The sequence below is a fragment of the Magallana gigas genome, chromosome 8 (genome assembly GCF_963853765.1).
Source record: "Magallana gigas chromosome 8, xbMagGiga1.1, whole genome shotgun sequence".
Classification (NCBI taxonomy): Eukaryota; Metazoa; Mollusca; class Bivalvia; order Ostreida; family Ostreidae; genus Magallana; species Magallana gigas.
This window is the reverse complement of record NC_088860.1, coordinates 33,903,479-33,923,889: the sequence shown is the minus strand read 5'-3', so window position 1 is coordinate 33,923,889 and position 20,411 is coordinate 33,903,479. Positions and strand designations below refer to the sequence as shown.

The 20,411-nt window shown below is 34.1% G+C and overlaps 1 protein-coding gene across 1 annotated transcript; it reads right to left on the bottom strand.

Moving 5' to 3' along the window:
- Positions 1-2,639: 2,639 nt before the first annotated feature.
- Positions 2,640-19,505, bottom strand: LOC136270977 (serine/threonine-protein phosphatase 6 regulatory ankyrin repeat subunit B-like). Its single transcript, XM_066070026.1, has 5 exons — positions 19,372-19,505; positions 18,815-18,909; positions 18,305-18,559; positions 14,121-17,938; positions 2,640-2,804 (listed from the first exon to the last, which is right to left on the bottom strand). Exons 1-5 carry the CDS (start codon positions 19,503-19,505, stop codon positions 2,640-2,642), a joined length of 4,467 nt encoding a protein of 1,488 aa, XP_065926098.1.
- Between the last annotated feature and the right edge of the window lie 906 nt (positions 19,506-20,411).

Genomic DNA, 20,411 nt, shown 5'->3' with positions numbered 1-20,411 from the left:
GAAGACTAGAAAAAATGGAAAGATGTATTGTGCGTATTCACGTTGAATTTGATTAAAACAACATTTTGAGAGTTTTGCAGAGTAAAATTAAACTGTCCCCAATCAACACCCTCTTTAAAAGGAATTTCTTATAAGATAGTGCTAAATAGATTTTGAGAAAATTCGGACAAAGACAATTGCTGATTTATTTTTGATAAAAAAAACAAGGAAGTTCTGAAGGAGACCATTATAGTATATAAATGACAACGACCTTCCAACCAAGAAATAATTATTAAATTATTGCACATGCCCAGACAATTCAAAAGGGAGAAGTGTTTTCAAATGTATAAAATCAAAAACTATTAAAGTTATTCAACAGGGTTACATAATCGTCGTAGTCATTTTTAGAATATGTTAATATTAATCTTCTTCAGACAGAAGTAGACCTTTCCATAGAATCCATGTATTTTAAAATATTCAAATTTTAATGCTAAGATATTAATAAATACTTTATTAAAAATATATTCAATAAAATAGTAACCAATAGTTAAGGGTTTAAAAATCAAACAAGACATGGCTAAAAACAATCTAGAATTTGCTAAGCAAAAGACACGAAAGTACCAAGGTGATTATTTTGAAAAAAGAGTAACTGTAGTGTTTAGACAGATCAAAATGAATTACCATTAGAAAACGGTTTATCCGTGCAAAAAATAGGAATTTAAAATATATATGACTAATTTGCCGAAAGTCAGTAGAAATGTTCCAGGTCAGGGCATTGTATAAATACTTTTAAAATGATACTCACTTATAAAAGATGAAGGTACATATTATAGCATGATTTTGGCCAGGTGCAAAAGAAATTATAAAATTATATAAATCAGCTTCCACGCGAAACTCTAGATCTGGATCTAATTTTTTTTAAAAATATGCGTCTGTCCCCCTGTAAAAAATGGTAAACATGGAACATGGAAACCCAACCCCCTGCTTTGGAAAAAAAATTCTGGTTTGGGCATGAGTATCTATCTACTATCTACTATACTATGTCCCAAAATATTTATGCAGCACAGTATCTTAAATAATTTAATATTTATAATGAAAAAATCATAGGATTTTTCTTTGGAAACGCCCTCTCTAGTTTTTAATGTTTCAATACAAGGTTAAAAGAGTCTACAAGTATTTTGCATAATCACAACAGACATGAAAGTACCCGGATGTTAATATTTATGAAAAATTGTGCGAGGTATTCCGAGTGACTTTCTAATAGAGAAAAGATGTCAACAATTCCCTTATAAATCCACGTAAGAAATTCGTTTTTGTTCCTGTGGATTTTTGCAAGTGCAAAATGAGAATCTGTCTTTGAAAAAATATTTTAGATTTAATACCATTAATTGATTTAAGTGATATCCCATCAGTTTCACAAAACATGCATGGTAGTGCGGTGTCCAAGGCTGTAGGAACTCCATGTGAATGGAATGATATTTAAGGAAAATACCAGCAAGTTCCATAACGGTAGATGATGCCATTGTTTCTATTATCGGTGCAGTTACGATGAACGGCCTTTGCAATCATCACTGCCTGTGAGGTCCCAGATGTCACCTGCCTTCCCACATACATTTACCATATTAAGACGACCAAGAACATCTCTCCAGACTCAGACTCAGAGCAAAAGTGAAGTTATTGAAGAGTTGACTAAAAAAAAAAATTAGAGATTGAGTTTTTTTTATCTTTAAGTCAAAGCCTTAAAACGTAAATTAGAGGAATAAAGATTTCAATGTTACAATTTAGGAATGATCTGTTTAATACCGATAGATTGAAAGAGGGCGGGTGAAGTAGATGGTGCAAATAATGATTGGTTTAATCAAAAAATTGCCTGTGATTTTTGATATGATATATTCATGCAAAAGACCAATTTATAACTACAATAGTGTGTTCTATTAATTATAACAAAATATTCAATTGGTATGAAACATGAATAATATGATATTTCTAATGAATACCAGGGACTTCACTTCATATCTTTTGATTCAAATTGATTTTGTTGCTGTTAGACCTTAATAAATATTTGGCATAGACAATTATACTATAGAATAGAAGGCACTATAGTTCCTCCTTCCCCCCAAAACATTACACTGTATTTGCTGAATTTCGGGTGCTTACCCCCCAACTGCCACTCCAACCTTCTCCTATCTTCTTTTTATGAAGCTGGTCAAGGTTAAAAGAAATTCTATTGAATAATTGCATGCACAGTCCTGTAAGTCTTATTGTACATGTGACCTAGACAACATTTATAGGATATAACCTTAATTTTTCGGCCAACCAGAAAGCATGTTACAATCAACTCTTTGTATTGAACATTTGATGTCAATGAAACAATGTCACTATTATAGCAATATCCATAGACCCCAAAATGATTTTTTCTGGCTTCATGAATTCTTGATATTTTGGAATGTAATATGATGTTTTCAAAATTTAATTTTGAAGTGATGGTTGTATAAAGGTTGTTGATTCATGTTATGTGCTATGTGGCCATATATGTTCAAATGTTAATCTTTTTAAACCTTGTAAAGTTTTAATAGTTCAACATTATGCTATGTTTTGTTATAAGTAATAAATAAGCATGTATCACTTATTGAACATTTACCTTTGTTCAAGTTGTATTATCAAAAATGGTTTTCAGCAAACTGCTGCCTGTACAATGTGCCAACAATGGTGTTGCCATGGGCAGCCCCACCATTCCCTACATGCAAATGACTCTCTGCATCATCACCGTCGTCGTCATTTTCATCATCAGTATCGTTGTCATCATCATCATCAGCATCATCGCTCTTTACAAATGTTATGGAGGACTGCACACGCTATGACAACTTGGCATGCTTTCCGAGGAGACAATCGTATTTTCCCATGCAAAACATGAAAGCGCCGTTTCAACTGGCCAATCCCTATTTCTACAACGCATCTTGTCTTTTTATGCGCCCTGTAAATAATTACTTTATTTTAATTTCATTTCAAATTATTAAGCCATGTTCCCCCACTATACTCTTTTTTGCTAGTACATATTTTTTTTCTTAAATTTACTCAAAGAAATTTGATATCAGAATAAAAAATAAGCCGCATTCCTACTTTTTTGAGAGCATTAAAAATTAAAGGAAAAAAAAAACAAAATGAGTTTTTAATTATAGATTATCTTTTAATTCTTTTGCTTTTCGAGATTTTAAGATAATTATGACACCCCCGTCTCTTTATGCTGCATGCGGAATCTATACTACTATATTAAAATAATAGACTCTAATTTTTTTAGCTTTAATACCGATAAATCGGAAGAGTACTGTCTTTTCTTAAATATATTTTAAACATCATTGGTACTTGAAGATTACCAATTTGTTTTTATTTTTTCTCAGTTGAGCTTTGCTAATTAATAATCAACGAAAATTCCTCAAAAAATCCCGGAAATCACCTGGATTTTTTTTTTGGATTTTACAATCTTGCGCTTGCGCAATACATTCACGCTAAAGGGGATCTTTAGTTTATGTTTCCACAATATCACATCTGCATGAATAAACTCAGAAATGATAATACAAATACGGGTAAATGTTCATTGAACTTTTGCTATATATTCTGTTCATATATGTTAATTTCTTATGAGAGAAAGTATAAAATAACAAATTTACATTTCAACTAAGAACTTACTTTTGTCTTCGTGATGACAAAAAATATTTGATTACATGCACAAAAGTTACATTATATTTGTTAGGAGAGTGAAGATAGAATATGTTTTATCGTAAAAATGAATAATGTCCTACGGACCCAGTTTTACAAGGAAAATACGTGTACGTTGGTGAAAAGGTGCTGAATTCTTCCATTCTATGGATTAAGGTTTTTAGTAGAAAGGTATTTGCAGTCTCAAAAATGTTTGTTGTGATGAATTTGACTGTTATTTTCAAGGCAACTTCATTAACTTTCTCCAAAATCGTTTCTGAGCGGTTCTGCAATTTTCTGCTACATTACGGATATAAGGGAGGCATTCTAACTGTAGTGAGGGCCTTTCCCGAGACACAGTTAGATTATTCAAACTAAGGAAAGTGTAGTGAAATCAATAGCATTATTGTAGGCTTATAGCTTTGTTATGTAAATGTCAATAATAAGGTGTGTCGATGTACCTATTTCGCAAATGTATGATATGCAATGTCAACCCGTGCAGGCACGGGTCAAAGTCTAGTATAAATGTAAATAAATAGATTGGTACAAAACAGAATTCAATGATAGCGTACGCATTTTCTGAGAAGACATAAAAACATACATATATAAAACACAGAATTAAAATCATTTCGAGCAAGTATGTCATATGCTGGATCAGAGGATACATAAACAATTTTATAAATTAAATCCATAATCGATTTCTGTTCCACTACATTATATTTATCTGTCTACTTTTTTCCAAACGCTGAATAACCCACATTTGCAGTTTGATCATATAATTTAAATAGCAGAATGCTTTTAAGGGTACTTAAATGTATAACAGTTTTTAGTATTGTGTTTACAGTAAATATTTTTTAAGATAAGCCTAAAGTTGAAGTTGGCCCGGTGCATGTATAGATTTTTCTTTAAAATTTCAAAAGCACTGTCTAATTATAATTCTTTTGTTTGTTTGTTTTTCTTAAACGAATATCAATGGAATAAATTCATTTCATAGGATATTGGTATATGATTACAATTACCTGTTGTAATTTGTTTGTGGACCCGGTTGAGGCGTTCTATATGATGTAAGTAGCCATCTTCGAGATGGGTAACCACTGTCGCCCAACAGATGGGTATGGATAGGGATGTGACCATTCTCAAAAAAGGACTCGCAGGCCACTCTCGCTTAAAATGCGGGCATCCTGTGTTGAACCCGGCCATTTGGCAATAATGTCAATGAGTTTGTATTGGGCGTCAAAGACAACTCGTACATTTAAACTATGGTAGTGATGTATATTCACAAACTCGTTCTCATTGTCTTTGAAGGCAATTATCTAGACATGGGTACCGTCTATGGCACCAACGATTCCCGGAAACCCAGCTATCCGAAAAAAATGTTCCTGATTTTGTCGAATGGCATCAGGGGTTGTAGGAAATTTAATGAATCTCCGCACCATTCTCTCGGAGGATGAAATGCGGATAGTGCAGGATATGGCCTTAGACACAGAAGACTAGGAGACTCCAATGTCATCCCCATTACAGAATTGCATTTTTCCGGTTGCTAAAAATCTTAAAGTTAATGAAACATTCTCAAGAGATGTTAAGGCGTGGTTCCCCATTGAACCGGAAGAGATTTCATTTGTGATAAATCCCGCTACAAAGTTTATGCCATCGGAAGCAAGCCTGAACCTTCTAACTAATTCCAAATCCGAATATTCATTAAAATAATCTCTTCTTTCTTTAAATTTCCTTCTCCAAGCCGCCGTTTTGAATTTCGTTAAGAAAAACTTAAGAAATACTTTACAACTTAAAACACCTCCTTACCTTTCTTGACTTTAAGTCAATACTTAAGCACTAAGTTACTTTATGAATAATACTTAAGAATTTCTTTGAATTTAAGAAATTCTAAGAGTGACTGAAGTAAAAAAATCTATAACTGAAGTTTTTTCTTACACTTAAGTACAGACTAACTAAAGAATCTTTGTAAATCCCGGCCCTGTTCTGCCAAAAAGACCATACGTGCTTGCTTACTATGGATTTGAAAAACAAGTTTCATACGAAATTACTAGGCAATCAATGACAAAGGTTTCTCTCTCTCTTTCTCTCTCTCTCTCTCTCTCTCTCTCTCACCTTCTTTTGCGGTTGACTGTGCGAGGATTATTTCTTAATCGATCGAATCTAGAGACACATTGATTGAGAGCTGAAATGTAGCTGTAGTTAACATGGTAACCTTCACAAAATGATCAAAATATGAATGTAAATAAAAAGAATAAAATGCTTTCTTTGGTGCTTCATTCGTACTACAAAGTTAGCTACAACACAACCCGCTTACGATAACGCGAAGTATGCAATTGAAATAATTGTTACTGACATGTACGAGCATAAAACGCAATGGAAAATCGCATATGACGCAATGTCACACTTTTATTTAACTCTGTCCCGAGATATCATCGATTCAGGTTTTGCTTAATTACTCGATATTTATAGATATCTCAGGATTCAAATGATGATCATTTAAAAAAAAATAAGAAACATTCCAGGTTTTTTCTTTGAAACGCCCCCTTTAGCTTATCAGGTTTCAATACTTGGCTTATAAATGGGATTTTATATTGCAGCAGACCCTGATGATAACGTTGAAAAAATACGCGAGGTATTCCGAGTAACTTCCGAATGGAGAAAAGATGTTAACATTCCTCATAATTTTAAATCTCCGCAAGAAATTTGTTTTCGAATTTGTTCCTGTGAATTTTTTCGAGTGAAAAATGACCATGTGTCAATGAAGATATCTTGGAAATTTTCCCTTTAATCGATTTCAATTGCACTTTTTTCTATGTGTATTTTTGGGAGTTGATTTTAATCAACTCTCCTATGCAGTCACTCTGGCAAACAGAGAGTGAAACAGTGTTTAGACCTAAGCACAAATCATCACCGCTGACAAGTCTTAGTTCTTGAATATAATAAAAAAAATTCGATGTAATGTATGCTGGAGCATTGTTTTTCAAGGAAACTTATCTATAAACACTTTGAAAATAGTAACTAAAGACTTTATATAATTCGAACAATTTAGATATTTATGTAGTCTCATGTATTCCTACGCCAGAGTTTAATATAGTCTCCTTCAACCAAAAGTTCGGCTGTCTCCGTAAATGTCCGACAATCAGAGAGGTTCTCTTGCTTGTCGGAGATTAACGGAGACAGCTGAGCGTCTGGTTGAACGAGACTGGAGTTCAATATAAATAGTGCTTGGATCCATACAATTTTTAGAATTGTTTCGATTACTAATACATAGTTTGAAATCGATCTTTAAATATTACACAACATGATTCATATGGGGTTTCTCCAAATTCTGTCTGAAAAGTCTAATTAAATTTCATATTATAAAAAAGTGCGTAATTTAAATACAGACTAGAAACTAATTGCCACGCAAGATAAGTTGATTTTAAAATAAATGATAATCGATAAAATCAACTCCCGTCAGTACTTCAGTACTTTGATTATTAAAATAAAATCGGCCAAATGCGCAGCATGAATATATTGTGACAGACTATATATATATAGTCTGATCATGGCACGTAACTGTCGGATACATCTCTTTCTCTGTCTTGTGAGAATCAATAACTGGCAATATGACCGACGCTTCGCCCACTCATCTCAACATTTCATAATATTTAATACAAAACTCGCGTTCCGTAAGTGCCGTAATTACCCGTTAAACTTACATGCATTGTTGTGTCTGGAGCGGAATAAAACGGCAGCTTTTAGATGTACTTCAAACCTCTGCGGAGGAAAGGGAGAAAACGTTTAAATTAAATACAAAACATTTCAACTGAACAATGGGCAGCAAAGGTTTTCAAAGACAATTTGAAAAGGGAAAATGAGAATTGTGAAGAGTTCGAATGTGTTAAATTTTACGAGATGTTAGGGCACTTTTACATATACTTTTGAAAAACATCGCTTTTTGTGAAATAAATGTCTCACTTGGTAATCCTCGGGAAAACATAAAAATATTCAGTTTGTTACTGACTGACTACAGAAATATATCGGGTTTATGAACTCATAGACGGCGAGGCGAAGCTGTTCTACGTCTTTAATACACACTTTATATAATGCAAGACCAAGTAGAGTCTGACCTTGCTATAATTTAACATGCTAAATTACGCTTTCCAACATTATTTAACTCTTACAAATTCACAGTGCTGTAATGAAATTTATATCATATAGCTCAAGGTACACGTATTTATAACCATCTTAAAGGATAAGTTAATAGAATTTGATATCAAAAGGTAGGTTATCTTCATAAAATGATGATACTTCAACATAATATGATGATACTTTAAAATTACATGCTGATGCTATGACAGTACATGCTGATACTTTTATATTTATACATGCTGATACTTTAACATTACATGCTGGACCAAGTACTTCAACATTACATGCTGATTCTTCAACATTACATGCTGATACTTTGACATAACATGCTGGTACAGTGTACTTCAACATTACATGCTGGACCTACACTATGCGGTGGTTCTATATATAGGGAAGCGCGTGGATGCCTATAAAGTTTTTAACACTGGGCTGTTTCTCTGCAAGTTTAAATAATTGATCAGATACGACTAAGGTCCACTAAGACTATAGTTTAGATCAAGGAATTCAACAAATATTACAATTTAATTTCGTGTTGCGTTTTAAAAAGGGTCATCTTAAATTTTAAAGAATAACTGCTAGGTGAGACCACTGGCGCTCAACGCATAATAATCAGGGAGTACCGAAAGTCTCCAGGGGAATTTGGTCCATTCCGAACCCAATCAATTATTCTTCAGCTAAGGGGGTCATTATTCTACGTCGAAAAATGACCCTCGGTCATTATTCTACGGGGGTCATTATTCTTCATTACACCGGCGCGAAGCGAGCTCTATCGGATTTTTTTGACGTCAGTTACTCAGACCACACCAGTAAGGTCTGCGAAACTGACACCAAAAAAATCCATTGACTCAATGTGTAACTAGTAAGGTCTGAGAAACTGACACCAAAAAATCCGTAGACTCAATGTGCAACTAGTCCGAATTTTCTATTCACACACGCCTTGCCGGTAGAGCTCGCTTTGCGCCGGTGTAATTGATTTCTTACACATTGATCCGATCCGACAGAACTTTTCGGCGTCAGCAAATTTCGACCCACAATGCAATTTCAAAAAAATGCTTGGCGTTCTCACCTTCTCGCGAGAATCGAAGTAAAACTTTAGCAACAGTTAAAATAAGTAATGTAAAGAACATCGTGCTTTTTAAGTAAATAAAACAGTATATTTTGCATAGTTTTTTATTTTTCATGGTTGTTTTTAAAGAGACAGACTAAACTTGACCGACTTGAACTTTGACGTCGCAGTAAGGGGAAATTACTCTTACTAGTTATTGTAAATTTGCTGAAATATATAAACACCAAAATCGTTCAAAGCTAACGAATGGGGACATTTCTTCAGAGATAGGAAACAGTTGTAACAGTTGTAACTTGCTCTTATTTGGACAAAGGCTCCAATTTATTGTATTCACTATATTTTCGGTAATTTCTAGGAACGGTTTTCAAAAGGGGGCGTTGCAGCCTCATTAAAAAATAGTATGCATTTAGCTCTTTAGCTGCTCAATGGTATCTTTATTTTCACTTCCATTATTATTACATGCTCCAAAAGGGGGGGGGCTTCATTTTCCTTATATGGTCAGCAAATTTTTTTTTATACTAAATTAAAAAAAAAAAATTTAAACGGGGGGAGGGGGCAACTCTATGATAAGTCAATTTTTATATGTAAGTTTAGAAAAATGTCTGCTGCAGAATAGAGGAAATAACTGCAATAAACATTATGTTAAAATCTGTATTGTTCAGCAACATTATATCTGAGACAAATTCTACTTATTGATAAATAAAAAGGTATGCTTTATTTGTTTTTGTTTTTTTGCATTCAAATTCATTTAGGCTATGGTTTTACTTTTATTTTTATTGCTTTAACATAATTCAATATTTGTTCACTTGCTGCGCTCGCCCCATCGGTCGCACCGTAAAACATATTAGCACCTAAACAAAGACTTCTGTCATTCGGGTTGGATTGGATTTTGGGGATTGATGGGTTCTCCCTGGCGATCACTGTGTAGGAGTGGGCAATGTAAGCACTGATTTGTTCAACAGTACAGCTACTGCAAAAATCAGATTCAACTGCAATGCAATGCTTTATTTTTTGCATGAATGATGTCGTGATCTTATAAGCTGCATGTGTGTGCCTAATACACTGCACCCAAACATATAGTTTGCTCCGACATTATTTTTATATTCAGAAGAGAGTCCTCCTACGAGCTGCACTGTACTTCTTCAGTGCCAGCATTTTTTTTACTGTATCTTAGCAGATGCGCTAAGTTACTGAAATTAGGTAATAATATAAGCACTGTAGATGCCTTTTGAAGTTAAATCATTTTCCTCACTCCTTTTTTTAACCACGCGCTTTTTGTAGAATCATGCATAATATAAAAAGGTTTTAACGAACATTTCACCTTTTTTCAAACAACGTGAAAACACATATTATATGTACATGTAGAGTGGAAATTTGATTGATATAGATCAATCGATCAAATATTTCAAAATACGGAGCAACTGACCCCCCCCCCCCTAATTTTCTATTGTTGAGATTGAGTGGTACATGTTTGTCTGCCCCCCCCCCCCCCCCCCCAATTAAAGATGCTACATGCATGCAATGGGATCTACTCGATGAATGCTCGTTATCTGATTACGTTAAAAGTCACTTGAACATAAAAGTTACTATTTAATGGCCTGGGTAAACAGTGGTAAAATAAGCGCCATTTGAAGGCGCCCGTTTGCAGGATTAAAAAAACAATCAACCTGCTAAATAAAACGTACTTATAAAATTGACATCTAATTTGAAGCACCTAAACAAGGACGAGTAATAATCAGGGGAATCTGTAGTCGTTTAATTGATACAGAGATTCCGGCGCAGGTTCCAACAAATATAATAAAGGTGACCGTGCCCCCATCTTATTTCCGCCGAGTGACACCAGCTCTAATTTTGGCATTATAAATTTTAATAATAACCAATTGTGTTCAAAGAGTGTCCATTTTCATATAAGGAAATACTGTAAACGTAAATTAAGCTTGTATAAATTGTTGTGTAGCTTGACTTTAGTCCTATACTCTCTTCGTAATATCCCTGAGTTTTACGGAAAAACGACCCCGGTGCCTATAGCTAATTAAGAACAACCGCATACCGAAATATCATCATTTTACGAAGTATCAGCATTCAATGTTAAATTAACACATATAATGAAGAAGTATCGGCATATAATGACAAAGTATCATATAATGTTAAAGTATCAGCATTATGTGTTGAAGTATCAGCATGGTATGTTGAAGTTTCAGCATATTATCTTGAAGTATCAGCACGTAATGTTGAAGTATCAGAATGTAATGTTCAAGTATCAGCACGTAATGTTGAAGTATCAGAATGTAATGTTCAAGTATCAGCATGTAATGTTGAAGTATCAGCATATAATGTTAAAGTATCAGCATATAATAATGAAGTATCAGCATGTAATGTTGAAGTATAAGCTTATAATTTTGAAGAATCAACAAATTATGAAGATTATCTACATAAGCATTTGAGGCATTCCTTAGTTTGAGGCAGTGAACAAATAATTTACATTCCGATTCGCTTTAATACTCGTATCGAATATAGAGATAATACGTTACTGTGCTTATGATTTGAAGTATTTTATAAAAAAAAACATTTAGCACACTCTAAAACGGTTGGTTTTGTTTCATGAATCAACCTCAAAATGATGTACATGTACATGTACATAACCTTTTACTTGGAGTTTGTGAGCAGTGCTTTTCGAGAAATATTGAAGAATAATGACGGCTTACCGCACCTTGGCATGTGCCCCATAAAACGAAGTTAATTGTGTGTTCATTTAATAAATGATATTAATTCAAAATCTTCACATAAGTATTATATTTCAATTTCGATAGAATATCGCAGATTTTTTGGAATATTTTTTATCTCACACGAGAACGCTTTTCCCCATTATGTTCAATGGATAAAGAGAAGTAATATAAACAATATTTGAAATGGTTCCTACTAAAATTATAATTTGATTTCTATTTTTTTAAATTTATTTCGATATACCTTTTGTAATTCTAGCTATTGCAGAAGTGAATTTACTCCTTAGTCCTTAAATGTTCAATGCTTCGATCAGGCACATAGTATAAAGGGGGGGGGGCTGCCCCCTTTTATCTCGCAGGAAACATTTTCCTTAAATGTAAATATAGAAAAGTGAATTAACTAGACTACCACCCCCTCACCTTTTCGGAGCACGTAACAACTTGAAGGAAAAGGAAGTAAAAAGAAGTAAATTAACGGTGAAACTGAAGTTTTAAGTACACTACGGCTTCCCGGAATCCCCGTTCCCCGGACAATGATTTTTATGATTTTGGGATTTTTCCTTCGTTTTTTTTTTTGTCAATTGCGAGTCAAAACTTTATCGATGTGTCCCCCCCCCCCGCACTTTCAGAAACGATGCTACGTGCCTGTCGATCCCTTACTTTTTGAAATTTATGAAGTAGATATTTGTCCTTTAGGGGTTTTATAGAGAAAAAAAAAGTTAAGTTGAGCTGAAACAAATTATGTTTACCAAATGTCCCGATTATTACTGGCAATATAGATGTACACTGATAGCCATTTTATCTCCATTAACGGAATCAATGCTTGGTTCGAGTAAAATTTCCATTTCATGAAAAAATTGCATGTTCGAAAAATGCTTTTTTCAGCATAAGGCTGGGGGCTAATGAAACGCAAACAAAATTTTAATCATTGAAAATCGAATTGACATCAAAACAAACTGGAAATAAACCTCAGATTAAAATTGTATTTGACCGACTTTGAATTATATCAAAGGACTTTGACTCAAGTGACAGATGTTGAGATTGCAATTTTTGATTAAAGACAATTAATACCGATAAGCCCTACCCCTAAATAAAAATATTAGACTTCATTATACATTCCATATTTTTGGTTACTACTAGAATACCAGACATTTTCCTAATATACGGGACACTTAACTATTTAAATAACTACCACATGTAATAAATACTTGTAATTTTAAGTCAATAAAAATAGGATTATATATCAATCAATTTATTTCATAAATACACAGGCTTAAACACAAGACATACAAGTTAAAAGAAATATAATTCTGCTAAATATAATCTGATATCATTTGTTACATGTAAGTACTTGTATTCATACTCTCCCTTGGACAATTATATACTTAGTTAATATATGGAAGTAGATGTCAACACTTATTACCTACCATAGATATACCGATGTTATACTTTTCACTTATGTGAAAAATAAACACTCTGTCAAAAAAGTAATTTTTTACCTAAAGATAACTTTACTTATCTAAAACAATTAAACGAAGACTTCAAGGCCATCTAAACGTTTTTTTTTTTAACATGAGGTCTGCTTTGATATCCTGAATTGCATAAACGTGTTTAATTTCTCAGTTCACCATATAATATAACTGTTATATGATCGTGAAACCATTTAGACTCGTTCTTAGTATTGTTCTTGTCACTCTTTCTACCTGACATGATACAAACAGAGAAAAATACAAATCCGGGTCATACAAGTTATTTGAAATGTTGTTTTTTTGTAGTAGAAATACCACTGTGCAGTCTTGTTTTTCAAAGCAATCTCCCAAGGCGGGATTAACTTCCCATCCACAAGCCAGGCTAGTGTTTGCGCCGTTGTTTAGCAAAATGCTAACAATTTTGTAATGTCTTTCCTTAAAAGCATAAATAAGAGGGCTAACTCTGAGTTTCGTACATAAATCAATGTCTGCTCCATTACTCAGTAAAAGTTGTACAGTGCTATAATGTCCATGTCGACAAGCTATTAAGAAAGGACTGACTCCATTTTCATCACATAAATTAATGTCTGCTCTATTACTTAGTAAAAGTTGTACAGTACTATTCCGTCCGTTAAAACAAGCTATAGAGAGAGGACTGACTCCATTCTTGTCACATGAATTAATCTCTGCTCTATAACTTAGTAAAAGTTGTACAGTGCTATCATGTCCTTTAAAACAAGCTATAGAGAGAGGACTGACTCCATTTTCATCACATAAATTAATGTCTGCTCTATTACTTAGTAAAAGTTGGACAGTGCTATCATGTCCGTTAAAACAAGCCATATAGAGAGGACTGACTCCATTCTTGTCACATAAATTAAAGTCTGCTCCATTACTCAGTAAAAGTTGTACAATGCTATCATATCCGTTATAACAAGCTATACAGAGAGGACTGACTCTGTTCTTGTCACATAAATTAATGTCTGCTCCATTACTCAGTAAAAATTGGACAGTGCTATCATGACCATTTTTACAAGCTAAAGAGAGAGGACTGACTCCGTTCTCGTCACATAAATTAAAGTCTGCTCCATTACTCAGTAAAAGTTGTACAATGCTATCATATCCGTTAGAACAAGCTATACAGAGAGGACTGACTCTGTTCTTGTCACATAAATTAATGTCTGCTCCATTACTCAGTAAAAGTTGGACAGTGCTATCATGACCCTTTTTACAAGCTAAAGAGAGAGGACTGACTCTGTTCTCGTCAAATAAATTAAAGTCTGCTCCATTACTCAGTAAAAGTTGTACAATGCTATCATATCCGTTAAAACAAGCTATACAGAGAGGACTGACTCTGTTACACAAATTAATGTCTGCTCCATTACTCAGTAAAAGTTGTACAGTGTTATCACGTCCGTTAGAACAAGCTTTATAGAGAGGACTGACTCCGTCCTTACCGAATAAATTAATGTCTGCTCCATTACTCAGTAAAAGTTGTACAGTGCTATCATGTCCTTTAAAACAAGCTATAGAGAGAGGACTGACTCCATTTTCATCACATAAATTAATGTCTGCTCTATTACTTAGTAAAAGTTGGACAGTGCTATCATGTCCGTTAAAACAAGCCATATAGAGAGGACTGACTCCATTCTTGTCACATAAATTAAAGTCTGCTCCATTACTCAGTAAAAGTTGTACAATGCTATCATATCCGTTATAACAAGCTATACAGAGAGGACTGACTCTGTTCTTGTCACATAAATTAATGTCTGCTCCATTACTCAGTAAAAATTGGACAGTGCTATCATGACCATTTTTACAAGCTAAAGAGAGAGGACTGACTTCGTTCTCGTCACATAAATTAAAGTCTGCTCCATTACTCAGTAAAAGTTGTACAATGCTATCATATCCGTTAAAACAAGCTATACAGAGAGGACTGACTCTGTTCTTGTCACATAAATTAATGTCTGCTCCATTACTCAGTAAAAGTTGGACAGTGCTATCATGACCCTTTTTACAAGCTAAAGAGAGAGGACTGACTCTGTTCTCGTCAAATAAATTAAAGTCTGCTCCATTACTCAGTAAAAGTTGCACAATGCTATCATATCCGTTAAAACAAGCTATACAGAGAGGACTGACTCTGTTACACAAATTAATGTCTGCTCCATTACTCAGTAAAAGTTGTACAGTGTTATCACGTCCGTTAGAACAAGCTTTATAGAGAGGACTGACTCCGTCCTTACCGAATAAATTAATGTCTGCTCCATTACTCAGTAAAAGTTGTACAGTGATATTATGTCCGTAAGAACAAGCTAAAGAGAGAGGACTGACTCCGTTTTCGTCACATAAATTAATGTCTGCTCCATTACTTAGTAAAAGTTGTACAGTGCTATCATGTCCTTTAAAACAAGCTATAGAGAAAGGACTGACTCCATTTTCATCACATAAATTAATGTCTGCTCTATTACTTAGTAAAAGTTGGGCAGAGCTATCATGTCCGTTAAAACAAGCTATAGAGAGAGGACTGACTCCGATTTTGTTGCACAAATTAATGTCTGCTCCATTACTCAGTAAAAGTTGTACAGTGCAATCACGTCCGTTAGAACAAGCTAAAGAGAGAGGACTGACTCCGTTCTCGTCACATAAATTAATGTCTGCTCCATTACTCAGTAAAAGTTGTACAATGCTATCATATCCGTTAGAACAAGCTATACAGAGAGGACTGACTCTGTTCTTGTCACATAAATTAATGTCTGCTCCATTACTCAGTAAAAGTTGGACAGTGCTATCATGACCCTTTTTACAAGCTAAAGAGAGAGGACTGACTCTGTTCTCGTCAAATAAATTAAAGTCTGCTCCATTACTCAGTAAAAGTTGTACAATGCTATCATATCCGTTAAAACAAGCTATACAGAGAGGACTGACTCTGTTACACAAATTAATGTCTGCTCCATTACTCAGTAAAAGTTGTACAGTGTTATCACGTCCGTTAGAACAAGCTTTATAGAGAGGACTGACTCCGTCCTTACCGAATAAATTAATGTCTGCTCCATTACTCAGTAAAAGTTGTACAGTGCTATCATGTCCTTTAAAACAAGCTATAGAGAGAGGACTGACTCCATTTTCATCACATAAATTAATGTCTGCTCTATTACTTAGTAAAAGTTGGACAGTGCTATCATGTCCGTTAAAACAAGCCATATAGAGAGGACTGACTCCATTCTTGTCACATAAATTAAAGTCTGCTCCATTACTCAGTAAAAGTTGTACAATGCTATCATATCCGTTATAACAAGCTATACAGAGAGGACTGACTCTGTTCTTGTCACATAAATTAATGTCTGCTCCATTACTCAGTAAAAATTGGACAGTGCTATCATGACCATTTTTACAAGCTAAAGAGAGAGGACTGACTTCGTTCTCGTCACATAAATTAAAGTCTGCTCCATTACTCAGTAAAAGTTGTACAATGCTATCATATCCGTTAAAACAAGCTATACAGAGAGGACTGACTCTGTTCTTGTCACATAAATTAATGTCTGCTCCATTACTCAGTAAAAGTTGGACAGTGCTATCATGACCCTTTTTACAAGCTAAAGAGAGAGGACTGACTCTGTTCTCGTCAAATAAATTAAAGTCTGCTCCATTACTCAGTAAAAGTTGCACAATGCTATCATATCCGTTAAAACAAGCTATACAGAGAGGACTGACTCTGTTACACAAATTAATGTCTGCTCCATTACTCAGTAAAAGTTGTACAGTGTTATCACGTCCGTTAGAACAAGCTTTATAGAGAGGACTGACTCCGTCCTTACCGAATAAATTAATGTCTGCTCCATTACTCAGTAAAAGTTGTACAGTGATATTATGTCCGTAAGAACAAGCTAAAGAGAGAGGACTGACTCCGTTTTCGTCACATAAATTAATGTCTGCTCCATTACTTAGTAAAAGTTGTACAGTGCTATCATGTCCTTTAAAACAAGCTATAGAGAAAGGACTGACTCCATTTTCATCACATAAATTAATGTCTGCTCTATTACTTAGTAAAAGTTGGGCAGAGCTATCATGTCCGTTAAAACAAGCTATAGAGAGAGGACTGACTCCGATTTTGTTGCACAAATTAATGTCTGCTCCATTACTCAGTAAAAGTTGTACAGTGCAATCACGTCCGTTAGAACAAGCTAAAGAGAGAGGACTGACTCCGTTCTCGTCACATAAATTAATGTCTGCTCCATTACTCAGTAAAAGTTGTACAGTGCTATTATGTCCGTTAGAACAAACTATATAGAGAGGACTGGTTCCGGTTTTGCTATATAAATTAATGTCTGCTCCATTACTCAGTAAAAGTTGTACAGTGCGATCATTTCCGTTTTGACAAACTAAATAGAGAGGACTGGCTCCGTTTTTGTTGCATAAATTAATGTCTGCTCCGTTACTCAGTAAAAGTTGGACAGTGCTATCATGACCCTTTTTACAAGCTATAAAGAGAGGACTGGCTCCGTTCTCCTCGCATAAATTAATGTCTGCTCCATTACTCAGTAAAAGTTGTACAATGCTATCATGTCCGTTCATACAAGATGTATATAGAGGACTGGCTCTGTTTTTGTTACACAAATTAATGTCTGCTCCATTACTCAGTAAAAGTTGTACAGTGCTATCTTGTCCGGTTAAACAAGCTATAAAGAGAGGACTGGCTCCCGTTTTGATACATACATTAATGTCTGCTCCATTACTTAGTAAAAGTTGTACAGTTTTATCTCTTCGTTCTGCACCTGAATCTCTATAGTTATTGTCTTCGTATTCCTGGGTAAAGTTACTAGCTGCTAAACTTAGGGGCGTCCAATAACCGTCACTTTTCTGATTGGTGTTTACACCTATTTTAAGTAACTCATTCAGTAGTTCATAATTATGGTACATTGATACAATGTGAATAGGGTATAAACCTCCCCATGTAATTTTTAAACAGTCTTGTGGATGGTCTTTACAAATATTTCTAAACAATTCTGTTGAACCATTGCAATACACTGCGGGAAAACAGCTGATAAAATCGGTATGCTTTTGCCGTAGACAATTTAAGCAATATAGTGATAGTTGTGTATGACAAAATAAAATCAAAGCAAACAGTGGCGATATTTCACTTCTTTTTTCCAAAAAATATATTTTAAACGTTAGTGCTGATTTGGAAGACCAATCTAATTGTTGTTTATCAACTGTAATTTTCTTTGTTTTTAGTAACATACGTTGGCTTTTAGGATGACCTGCTATCTTTTTTTCCAGTACTTCGATTACTTTTTTATTCTTTAGACAAGGGTTGAGTACGACATCTAAAAGGTGTTCTCCAGACAGTTCAGTGAAAAGCCTTTTTCCAAGTTCTTTGGAGTATCTGTCCTCTAAATAAATAGTGAACGGGTTGTCTTTTTTGTTAGCCTTTCCTAATTTTACTCTTCTTCTAAGGAAGCCAATATCGGCGTATTTTACTGTTTCTATGGGATAATCTGTTCCAAACACATGAGTGGTAACTTCCATAACAAAATCATGATAAAAATGATACGTGTCCCCAATTCTTTTGACAAAAAAATCCTTTAGGGAGTTAAGATTGCCGCCAATAGCTGAAGAAGGGGTGTTCTCAGGTAATCCACAAAGTTTTAATGTGTGTTTAAATTTGTTTTCCGTGTCTTTATTTTTTAAAAGATCGCTAACGCGAAGACTATCGTTAAAAAGAACAAGAAGAGCTAAACCACATTATTTACCTTTGTCATTGTTTTTGAACCCTATTATTTCCTCTTTTAGCACTGCTTCCGGTTCTGTAAAAAATCCTATACCCTTATTTATATTTTCTTCTTTGCTAGAGTATAATTTACACAATAACGGGAAATACTTTTCTACTTCAGCGATCTTACTACAATCTTCGTCAGATAACTTCATATTGGACGTATATTTGGTTAAAATTTCCCGTTTTTCTTCTTCGGATAATTTATTCATCCTATCATCGATGTTTACGATATATGATTGATTCACGAGACAACGCGTCACTTTAGTATCAGAAATAATGTGTTTTCTACATGACATCAGAAGTTTAGATGATTTTAAGTATAACTTCAATTCTTCCTCATTTCTTTGCCATGAATAATTCAACATTGCATCAAAGGATTCTTTTCCCAGTGGATCATTACAAACACAAATGGTTTTGTTCGTTTGAAATCGACTTGAATTATATTCATCCACGATGTCTTCTACCTTTTTTATTCGTCTTACGGTCCAGCCTTGATCTCTGTGTTGGAGTGCAATATGTTGAATGATGGCTGACTTTCCGGATCCTGAGTGACCAGCAACAATAACCAGGTTCCTGATTTTAATTAGTTTTTCTACTTCTTTACACGCCTTTGTTGAAATAAAACAACAGTCGTCCTGCTTCCATTGGTCAAACATGGCCTTTTCCATAGGTAATTCTGGAATGAGAAATAGTCAAACACTATATAATATTTTTTTTAAAAAATGACTAATCGATTATTTATATATCCGAATGATCATATGATTAAAAAAGTTAAATATATTATAAATAGAATCATTTCAAATGATAAACGACATAATTTCTTCATATTTCTAAACGATGTTAAACTACCTACTTGTTTTTATATATAATTGTAAACAATCAAAGTTCGTACTGTAAGCTGTTGTATAGTGTATACACAATCTATCGTATGATGAACCAAACGATTAGCATCGAGTACAATTTCGTAATAGCAGTTAATGTATTATAGTGAAACATAATCTGAAAGTTTTATCATAAAACTGAAAAAAAATCATTTTTTTTTTTCGAGCAGGTAGACACTTTTCTTCAAGAATGTCAATGCATATTTTGACTTTTATCTGTATATCGACAGGGAAAATTCAGCTACATGTTGTGACATGGTTGACTGTGCCCCGCCTTGAAAATTAAATTTTCTAAGCTAAAAATATCTACAATTGTGCTTCTTCTCAGTTTAAGTTTGCCTAACACGCCATTGTATTTTTGATAGATATCAAGTTCTTGATATTTTTTAACATATAATTTCACAAAAGCTTATTACCAAACAGGCTTGGCACTTGTGATCGAATATAAACATGAGCAAGGTAAATTTTTTCGCCGTATGAAATTGAGGGCAAAGTCGTGAAATTTTATTGAGAGATCATGCGCTGATCAAAAAATATTTCTTTTTTTTTGGTAGGGGGGGGGGGGGAGGTGGCAAACCTTATCATAAAATTAAAAGTAATTGTTCTTATTAATCGTTATATTGAAATCCATTTATCTTTGAAAATTCCATTGGGGTCCGGACCTCAACCCCAACCCCTTTTAGATTTGCGCAC